Source organism: Triplophysa dalaica, chromosome 14 (assembly GCF_015846415.1).
Source record: "Triplophysa dalaica isolate WHDGS20190420 chromosome 14, ASM1584641v1, whole genome shotgun sequence".
In the NCBI taxonomy this organism is placed as follows: domain Eukaryota; kingdom Metazoa; phylum Chordata; class Actinopteri; order Cypriniformes; family Nemacheilidae; genus Triplophysa; species Triplophysa dalaica.
The window spans coordinates 6,757,161-6,767,768 of NC_079555.1; the positions used below are offsets into that span (position 1 = coordinate 6,757,161).

Here is a 10,608-nt window from a genome sequence, read left to right on the forward strand (position 1 = left end):
TGCTTTAGGAACTCTTAGACAGGTGGACCCCATAAACTCCCATTATATGAAGCAAAGAGGTCTGCGGATTTACCAAACAATCTTCTTTATGGTCCTACTCAAGAAAAAATGTCACCTTCATCTCGGATGACCTGATTAAATAAACAGCAAATTGGAGATTTTGTGTGAACTATCCCTTTAAGGCTACGCGTATCCCATCATGCATCATGTTCTGGATACGATCATGAGACTTTTTGCTTGGGTCTTGCGTTGCGGAAAGCTTTCCTACGGAGCCGTTAAAGGGACATTGGCGAAAAAAAACCCCAGAAGTTTCGCCAATGTCCCTTCAACAGCTCCGTACTTTCCAGTGTATGTTATATTACTACTTATTAAGGTTATATCTTTATTTATTCTATGTTTGTCTGACATGTGTTTTTCTTTTGTTTTTTGATACAATACATACAATTTTCCATAAAAATAAATCTGACTTGACTGTATAATTACATATTACATATAATTTCGTAGTAAAACAGAGTGTTACGTATTATATTTTGCTTAAAACTCCAGAGTGTTGTATTGTGTAAAACTGCTTTTTATGTCATATTTAGAAACCCCACATTAATTAACGTTGTATGTTTGCACTTGCTAAGTGTCCCATAGGGTTAGATATACTACATAACTCATTTGCGATAGGCCTATATGGGAAATACGTCATGAAAGTAGTCAAGTGCAAACGTGCAAAGACCGCAAGTGGGTGTATTTGAACGCAGCCATAGTTGCAGCCTTAGGCGTCACGCACACGTTTCGTTAGCTAAGCGAGACTATACACTTTATAACAGTTTACAAACTTAGACAAGTTACTCGTTTTTAAATCGTAAGTGCAATCAAGTTTACATTTCGATTTGGATATGTTTTGTAATTCCGCGTAGCAGATAAAACGAACATTTCCGGTTTCTTGATAATATCCAGCCGGCAGAAGTCAGTGGTTGTAAGTAACGTCAACTGACGATGGAGGACGATTCGTTTTTAACACACAGTGATGCATATCGACTGCTTGAGGTGTATGACCAGCAGAAACAAAAGTCCAAAGTCAGACATGTCTGTTATACGTTAGGTGATGAACGTTTCCGCGATGTGGCTGATAAACTGAGCCAGATTGTAGAGAGCGGGTTTATTGTTGGAGACGGACTTCAACATGATGGACTTCAACATGATGGACAGAGCGGTAGGTGAAATATAACGCAGACTGTAATCCATATCACGTGTTATTGGACTAACGTAACCAAAATGCAAAATGTATTTGTTTGTCTTTTGTAAAACGTATTGATTATTTACGGTAGAACTGTTCTGTGCTCCCAGACTCAGAAGATATTGTAGATATGCTGGTTGAGTTACTGAAGAAATCAGGGGATGAGCTGAATGAGAAGGTAATCATGAGTTCAAGTCTTTGCCACAAATGAATAATTTAATGATCGTATGTTACAGTAATCTTCACCCCAAAATGAAAATTCCCTCAATTTAACTTTCTCCTGTCATCCCAGATGTATGACTTCAGTTGAACAGAAAATTGTTCTCTTGTTATTATGTTATAGGTCTTAACATGTTAACTTTAATCCAAACGACTCCAGTGGTTTTACAGTTGTCGAGTGAAATGTGAGGTTTGTGTGACAACTAGTGACACGCAATAAATGAGAGAGAAAAGTTGTATCTGAGATTGCATGAAAATTATTATTTTTGGTTGATCTATCTCTTTAAGTCTGCCTGCACAGCCTTACAACAAAAATCTTTGTCAGTGCAGTGAACATCAGATCAGATTTGCTGCTAGTTTTTATTGATTAGTAATTATTGGTGGATTTGATTTACTAGGCTTCGAGTAGTAAAAAAGTACAAAAATAACCCGTTACAGTGCACTTACAGTGCATTCAGGCAGTGTATGACCACTTACAGCAATAGTGAAAGGAAAAAAACAGTAGGTAGGGTTGGGTATCATTTTGGTTTTTCCGATACCGGTGCTACATTGATACTTTTAAAACGGTATCGGTGCCTAAATCGATACTTTTAAAGAAGAGCCACAAAACACCTGTGGATGACATTAAAGAACAAAATGTTCAATTATAAATATTAAATAAATAAAAATTCACAACAAATTCACAATTAAAGTGATTGTGAAATGAGCATGTACACTAACATTGCTAGAAATATGTTATGGTGTTTAGTATAATTATATGCTTGTACATGTAGTCAGTCAGTAAAAAGCTTGACAGACTGCATGTCTAGAGATCAGACTGACAGATGCTATAAAGTTTTGGTCTCGATTGTCTTACTTGTTAAATGCTTTACTGTGTTGAGAACGAGCTCCGCGGCACGCACCATACGCTTCGTTGATTTTAAACGTGCAACAGTTTTATTGTGATCACTTGCATTACAGACACGTTTTGGATTAACGTTAGTTTCACTTTAAAACTTGCCTTATGCGGCGGATGAAGTTTAAGACTTCGCACGGTGATGAATGGATGCTGAACTCGCCGAGATGGATGGAGCGAGATGAGTGCTCGCGTTAAAACTGTCTTTCACTATGATGAATCCACGGGTCCCAGATTGCACAGGTACATCTGTAAGATGTCTGCTAAAGATCTGGAGACCTGGAAAACATCTGCTGTGTAGAAACATCTGCTAAACATCTTGGAAAGAGCTTTTGTACATCCATTCAAATTCCTACACATTTTACAGTCATCTTCTAGAGGTCTATGTGCCATCTGACGTCTCGGAGATGAAGGGCAGACGAGCAAACGGCATCTGCCAGATGTCTTGCAGAGGAAAATGCAGACATCAAATAGATATCTGCCAGATGTACATGTTCTATCAGGGGTCTTTTCGTACAGTAAAAAAAATAAAACGAATCTGTGCGCGGAAAAGACGCGAAATGTGAGTCGGGCCTAAGATGTGTTGGATTTGTATTATTTGCGGTTTCCGACTTTCGTTCGTGTGAATGAGGGGAAATGTGACAATCGATGGCTCAGTCCGCATTTAAGTGGCACTGAAATCTTCTTTTTGATTCGGTCCAGTTACATACCAGATACATAGTGTTTTCGGTACCCAACCCTACAATACAGTATAGGAGAATAACAACTAGGGAAAGAAAAACAACACAAATAAAAAGCCTAGATGATAGCATATACAATTTTTTGTGTGTGGATGTGTGTTCCCTGGGATCAAACCCAGAACCTTTTCAGATTAACCCATCCAAAGTCCATCCACGTTTTTATGCTTCTGCACAACTTGTTCTTTTCTCTTCTTCAACAGATAAAGCTGAACCACGCGCTTTTAGGATACCTGCAGGATTCTTTCACATACAGCATGTTTGAAAAACTAACCACAACTTTCATCAAGAGTGTGGTGCCAGAACATCAGCAAAGTGTGAGAAACCGTGAGCAGATTGCCTGGACGTTTGAGGTCACCAGCAGACTCAAGGCCCTGGACCTACACCCCATGAACAGAGTCATGGGATTTGGAGCTAAGTACGTCAAGGACCACTTTACTCCCTGGGTTCAAGGGCACGGTGGCTGGGTAAGAGTCAATACACTTATTCTTGTTGTGTTGAATACATAAATAAAAAATGTACTGGAATGCTAGTTTCTACAGAACAGTGTGAGTTACAATTGTCATCACAACAGGAGCAAGCCTTTGACGATGATGAGGACGAGGTCCATTGATGCAAGACTGCATAAGCATGCCAACAGAGGCTCACTGTTAAACAACTTTAGATAGTTGTGTGGCATGATGTAAGGTTAATTGATTTTTTTATAAAAAATGTGAAATTCATGTGTATAAATTCTGTAGTTTGTTATAGTTTACATGTCAGTCTACTGTGTGTTTCTGTGTGTTATAAATGAAGTATGTTCTTGCCACATATTTACATTTAGTCTTTTATCCAAAGCAATTTACAGAGAGTTCAGGGAGCTATAACGCAAATAAAACATTGCCAAACCCTTTCAAAAACAGCCCAACATGTAATGCTAAAATATAATGCTTTATTGATCAAGTTGACATTGTTAGCAACAAATCAAGCACAGACTCATTACAAATACAATACAGCATTGAAATCAGAGCAGTGCTCACGATTGTGACATATTTTTCTTTTCAAGTACAGTTTACATGTCTTATAGCTTTCATTGCTACATGCTGCAATATTGTTTTGGGAAAAAACACTTCGTATATTTTGTCATAAGCACAACATTACAATTATCAGAGGAGGCACAAAGAGGCAGTATTTGTTACCAGAAAAGACTTGAACAATACTAAATAATTTTTGTCATTAATGCTTCTTCAGCATCCTGATGAAACTAGTCACATTGTAAGTTAATACAATTACGTCAGTGTGATGTAATGTTTGTGTTTGCAGTATTTCATGTGCTGTATGGATAACAAGGCAAGACGATAATAATGAATTTAGCCCAGAGAATCGATATCAATATGATACTTGCAACTGTTAAAGTATTTAGTTCATGTCATGTGAAATAAGTCATACTATTCTGTAAAGCTAAGTTGCATTTGTATTCAGGAATCGGACGAATCCGAATGGCTTAGATGCCGAGGTACGTGTTCATTTTTCCCAGGGCGTCACAGACAGTGGTGAGGTCACTGCGTAGCTCTTGCACCACGTTTTCAATGCTTCTGGTATCCTTCAGTAAATCGATGCTTTGGGTGTACGGGTTATAGTAGACAGAAAAAGGCCTCTTAATGGTTTTAGCAAAATCCCTGTTAGAAATAGAAATTTTTTGTTATTATGTCATATAATGATTTCTATGTGCATTCCTAATTTAAGATGTAGCGAATTTTTTTACTCTGATGCAACCTGTGAATATTTTTTTGTCTGAATAAATGTATATTTACCTCATTTTCTCTTTTGCCTCTTCAAAACTTTCAGAGAAAAAATAAACGTCTTGAAAAGTTGTGATGAGACATTCTTGGTAGCATGTGGTTTTGGGATCGAAAGTCTTCACTGTTGCTTTGTCAGATAGCGCATGCTGTAGAATAACAGGATTGAGGCCATATAGTTATATGTGTTATTTAACTGATAGTTCACCTAAAAGCGAAAATGTTGTCATCATTTACTTTTCATTTAAGAACACAAAAAATATATTTTAAAGAAAGTTGATAACCAAAAAGTGTTGGACCCCATACACTTCTATTGTGCTTGACACAAAACCAATCCAAGTGAATGGGTGCCAGTTAACAACATTCTTTAAAATATCATCATTTGTGTTCTGTGGAATAAAAGAAAGTCATGAAATGACATGAGAGTTAGTAAATGATGACGTCGTTTATTTTTTGGTGAAACTATCGCTTAAATGACAGGGTGTCGTACCCTCAACTCTCCAATAGAAGACAGCAGACCTGCTCCATAAGCTCTCAACTGACCGTCCTGTTTGCACAACCCGAACTCAATGGTGAAGAAATAGCACTGCCAAAAAAGCACACTGGTTTATTGCATGTAAACGAAATGATAGTTTGCATACGTTTAAATGTGAAGGCAAGCATAAATATAATCAATATACACAGCAAGCATGCAAAGAACTATCGTCATATCCCCATCTCACGTGATGTACTTGAACTCCATCAACTCTAATGTAGCTTCAGGCCCTTATGAGAAGCACCCACTCGTATCCCCAGATCTGATTGTCTCTGGCTGCGATCCCCCACACAGCCACAGATCTCATTTAAACTCAATGCAAATGCATATGAGAGATCAACAACATAGATCAACACCTGACAGTAACATGGTGAAATAAAGCCCTGTGACCTTCTTTGCTTTTGTTGTTGATAATGTTCAGAACCTGCCAGTCAGGCCAGCAATACAGGGATGAGTTTGAATAATTCGATTGGCTGGTATCAGACTTACGGTTGCCAGTTTTTGTACGTCCTCATCAGAAGCCCCTAGAGATGCGAGACCAATTTCCTGTGAGAACTGAGCAAACTTGGGATCTGCCAGCAGCGGTACATGACCCAACAGTTCATGGCAGGTGTCCCTGAAACCAGAAGCAATTTAGAAAAAGAAACACGTTTTTGTACATCGAACATTTGTATGTGGCGTGTACTCACGGTTCTGGTGTGTAAAGAGGGTCTGTGCTATGACGTACATATTGAGTGCAGTTAAACACTCGGTAAGCCAGGCCGGCCAGAAAATCTCTTGGTGACAGATACCCTGCAACGGGTCGCACGGTGAACCCTGACCTCTCTGCAAGAGGGTCAACACCCAAAAACGACTTATTAGTTGCATGCAGTGAGTCAGGGTTAACTATAAGAATACCTTCACGCTTATCACTTTACCTCTTAGGAACTGAGAAACATCCTCCAGCTGTGGGATGTTGTCCTCTCTGTATCCACAATGCTTCACCAACATTGGGAGGTTTTTCAAGTATTCACTGCAGGCGTGAGTGGGATAGAGTTTAGTCAGCTCTCGAAACACTACGCCCCACGTCTTCACCTCCTCAGTTGTGTACTCTATAAGCGGGATGGGCTGCCCACTGTTAGATGAAACGTATGATTCATTATAAAATAAAATAAAGTTTCACTTTAAAATCCCTCAAAGACTACCAACTGTCGAATATTTAGGATTTTTTTAAGCCAAGTACTCATTTAAACTACATTTCATTATGGAAGAGATAGTCAAATCTATACTAACAATTTGTAGTTCATCGCAACCTCCACAAAGTACTTCCTCCTCTGCCTGTACACTTTGTCTTTAAAGCCCTGTAACAGAGAGCAGAGAATCTCTAAAGTCATGACCAAATGAGATGTTCTACGAATAATCACAATTAATCGCATCCAGATTCAAAGTTTGTGCTTACATAATATATGTGCTTATTTATTTAAACCCATACACGTACACGTACATGTTTTCCTTTAAAAAATTATATTTGCATGTATATGACAATATTCATGTGTGATTCAAATTTGATATTTTTCTTAAAGATATACATGTAGGCGTTTGTGTTAATACGATTATTAAATAAATATGCACAGTGCACAGACATACAGCTGTGGAAATAATTAATTTTCATTTCAAATTAGGTCATCACATAAAAATAATTTACAAGCATTTTGTAAATACACGTACAAATACCACTGTCGTATTGCTTAAAAGTGAATATGAACTTGTAATTGAGGTTTAAAAATGACAGAGCATCTTTTCCGTTATTTTGACCTGTTTCTGCAGCGTTCATTTTCTGCAAATAAAAGCAAAAAGAAACAATATTTTTATTTCAAATTTGGTTGAAATGTTGTTAGTAGGTCACAGACAGAATGAAAAAAAAAATGATAATTTTACCTAAACACATAGGTACTTTAGAAAAACGGTCTCTGAAATGGTTTCCTTATTTTGTTCTTGGCTGTATGTCATCTAAACATAATCTTTTATTCTGGATGTGATTAATCGTGATTAATCACTGAACAGCCATTATATGGGAGGTATCATTTGCCCATAGTTACTTACCGGGTGATCCGCATCCAGTTCTGAACCATACATTAGCACTCTATGAGAGCATTGGTCCAGCTCTGAGATTTTATGAGGAAACCAGGGTATTCCTTCGCCATCCGGCAATCCACCCAAAACACACACGCAGTCCAAACAGTCTATAAAAAAACACAATTTGGGTTAATCTTATGGTAATAATTCCTCAACTCAGTTTGCGTCAAATAACTACTATGTGATTGAATAAAATGATTAAGAAACAGCATGTCAGGATATCAAATACAGATTGCTATTAGAAAGCAAAGGTTTGTAAATAAATGAGAGACATACCGGTCTCTGAAGACCACACGTGTTGAGGTGTGTTGTATGACACAAGGTTGACGTGATCTTTCAGGTGTTTCACAAGATCATTAAACTCTTTCTTTGTACAGCTGCATTCTGCATATATCTCCACTTCATTTGATATTCTCTTGGATCTACGAGACTCAATGTGGGCCAGATTCACATGCTTTTCCTTACAGCAAACATACAGCATCAACAAACAGTCAGACGTCCGTTAAAACACGTACAGCTATAGTGATTTAATTTAGTGAAGTGTACTAATAATCCACTCTGCTGAAGGATGAGGTTCACTAACCTGAAAGAGCCTCAAGGCTTTCACAAGACAGCCCACTTCATTCTTCACAGATAAAATCACTGCTAATTTCCCAGGGTCAAGGTCGGATTTCTGTTCTTCTTTGTCCGGTGTCTCATCTATCCGATTAAAGGATGTTCTCCGGAGCTGTGAGGCGGTGTTTAAGAAATACTCATCTTAAGATGTAACCATGGAAATGCTAAGGAGGAGAATTTAAACCCAGACACTTTGACCTTGACTAGTCAGTTTTTAATCACTTTGACCCAGAAACATTAAAGTATGACACAAATACAACAAATTTTGTCTTTCTGAGAATATTATCCTGCTTATGTTTTAAACTACTGCCATGATGAAATCATTTATTTGCCTTGGTACAAATTGCCTATAGCACTTTTCTTTTCCCTCCATTGGGTAAAACTCAACATTTGAGTGACTGAAAATGATGGAGCAGGTTACCTAATTACCAACAGATACACCGGACAAAACAGATTTTCTTGCATATTATTTGACATTTTGACTCAGCATTAATGATTAAAAATACGTATTATAAATAAAAATGCTGTGTTATATAAATATACCTTGAGTTTATCATTTGAAAAATAAAATGTATACGCTTCAACTTGATTAAACTTCATTCAAGTTTATTTTTCTTACACTATTGGCAGACAGACATTATTAGAATTTTGTTTTAGCATTAATTTTGATGTCTATATCTATGTCTTGATATAAGTATTTGTAGATATCTGTACTGAAAAACACGATTTTTTATATGTTTTGCAGTGTAAATGCTTTTTTTTCAAAGTACACAAACTTTAAAAAAGATTTTTCCATTACTTTAACTCATCAAAATAATTGAATCAATTTCAACTGAATTTTTCAGGTTATATAAACGTTTCTGTTGTACTCAAATTTTACATTTCTTTTAAGAAAACAAGACTCATTTCTCAAGCAAATTAATCTTGAATAAGCAAGAAATACTAGTGATTTTATATATTGATTTGCAGTATACAGGTTTATCAAAACTGTTCCGTACTTACCATGGATGCTCCTAAGTGCTGCTGATCAAACATTGCTGAATCCAAAGACAGACCTCGCCGAGCCCAGTACTTGCTGGAGAACATCATCATGGCAGGTTGCATCTTTGGCACCGCTTGTTGCCCCCTTTTCCTAAGAAGACCAATCGGTGATTTGGGGGCTACCAGTGGCCCCTTCTGATTAGGCTGCAGTTCAGATGTCATCATGGTTTCAGTCTCTTGAGACGTTTTCTTTCCCTGCATTTTGTATGGTGAAGGTACTACTAACTCAGATTTCCCCTGGAGCTGCACCTTTAAAATTCATGGAGCTCTTTAGTTGTGCCACAGTCTCTGATACTCCTTCCCTGTCAGTACAGGAGCCTGGATTATATACTGTGACGAATGACGTTGATAAGCGCTGCTTTCACGTCACAGGCGACAGCTCTTTTTAGCTTTTGAGAGGCTGGCACCTTCATTAGGAAACGCTGACACACCCAACTCCTGATTGTAGTGGATAAGCGCAGTGCATCATCTAAACTCTAGGAGATATGAAACCGAGACCTAAAGAATTTGGATTTCAAGAAATGTTGTTTTATTTTACTTCCAAGAGATCAGAATCAACAATAGTAAATGCCACAGACTACCCAGCATTTCCGTGAGATAGAAAAACCTTTGTACTGTGTCTCCCAGATGCAAGATTTAGAAGAAACACTGCAAGTTCAAGTAAACCATAGGAAATGTATACAATATATAATGTATGCTCTTACAATTTAAGAAAAGCCTTTTCATTCTTGTAAGAACTAAAGCAGCGTTTACCAGCCACCAGTCCACATTTTGGTTGTCCTCCTAACAAAACACCTGTTTTGACTACTAGTCCTGAAATGGATCTCTGGTAAAGAGATATCTAAACTGTGTACTGTTTATGTGGATTGGTCACATCTAAACCACTTAAACAGCTGGATTTCACCATCTGGCAATGTTGATCAGTTAAGTTTAGATGTGCAGTCACTTTTAAAAAAAATCACCAAACAAACAGAAAATCTGAAAGATGCCCGTCCTCTCAGTAAGTATATATTGGTGGGAATAGAGCAATCATAAACTTAAATGTCAGTGTCAACAAACATACTCAGAAGGGTGACTGCGGAAAACACTCTCAAGAGCTTAAAAGGACAGTTCACCCAAAAATTGAGTTGATCAAAATCTGTATGCAGTTCTTTGTTCTGGTGAACACAGAGAAAGATATTTGGAAGAATGTATGTAATCAAACAGTTCTTGGCCTCCATTGACTACCATATAGTTGCAAAAATTACAATGGTATAGTCAAAAGTGCCTCAGAACTGTTTGCTTTGCTGGATTCTTCAAAATATATATTTTTTGTGCTCAACAGAACTAAGACATTTACCAAGAATGTTTACTTTTTGACCATGGTATGATGGTCAATGGTGGCCAAGCACTGATTGGCTACAAGCGTTCCTCCAAATATCTTTCTCTGAAGGTGAGTAAATGAA

At 37.5% G+C, this 10,608-nt stretch overlaps 2 protein-coding genes across 3 annotated transcripts; one reads left to right on the plus strand and one right to left on the minus strand.

The window, feature by feature from the left end:
• The first annotated feature begins 233 nt into the window (after window positions 1-233).
• si:ch211-218c6.8 (apoptosis facilitator Bcl-2-like protein 14) lies at window positions 234-3,833 on the plus strand. Of its 2 annotated transcripts, XM_056766540.1 has the most exons (5): window positions 234-348; window positions 1,094-1,204; window positions 1,339-1,406; window positions 3,283-3,546; window positions 3,654-3,833. In XM_056766540.1, exons 1-5 carry the CDS (start codon window positions 318-320, stop codon window positions 3,690-3,692), a joined length of 513 nt encoding a protein of 170 aa, XP_056622518.1. In that variant the 5' UTR covers window positions 234-317; the 3' UTR covers window positions 3,693-3,833. The 2 variants fall into 2 exon arrangements, with proteins under 2 accessions (XP_056622518.1, XP_056622517.1); XM_056766539.1 differs by lacking the exon at window positions 234-348 and having other exon boundaries at window positions 542-1,204.
• Window positions 3,834-3,970: 137 nt separating this feature from the next.
• Window positions 3,971-9,364, minus strand: tph2 (tryptophan hydroxylase 2 (tryptophan 5-monooxygenase)). The gene is made up of 11 exons (XM_056766538.1): window positions 9,125-9,364; window positions 8,091-8,234; window positions 7,784-7,967; window positions 7,475-7,614; window positions 6,665-6,732; window positions 6,310-6,506; window positions 6,082-6,217; window positions 5,882-6,008; window positions 5,348-5,443; window positions 4,873-5,006; window positions 3,971-4,737 (listed from the first exon to the last, which is right to left on the minus strand). Exons 1-11 carry the CDS (start codon window positions 9,362-9,364, stop codon window positions 4,563-4,565), a joined length of 1,641 nt encoding a protein of 546 aa, XP_056622516.1. The 3' UTR covers window positions 3,971-4,562.
• Between the last annotated feature and the right edge of the window lie 1,244 nt (window positions 9,365-10,608).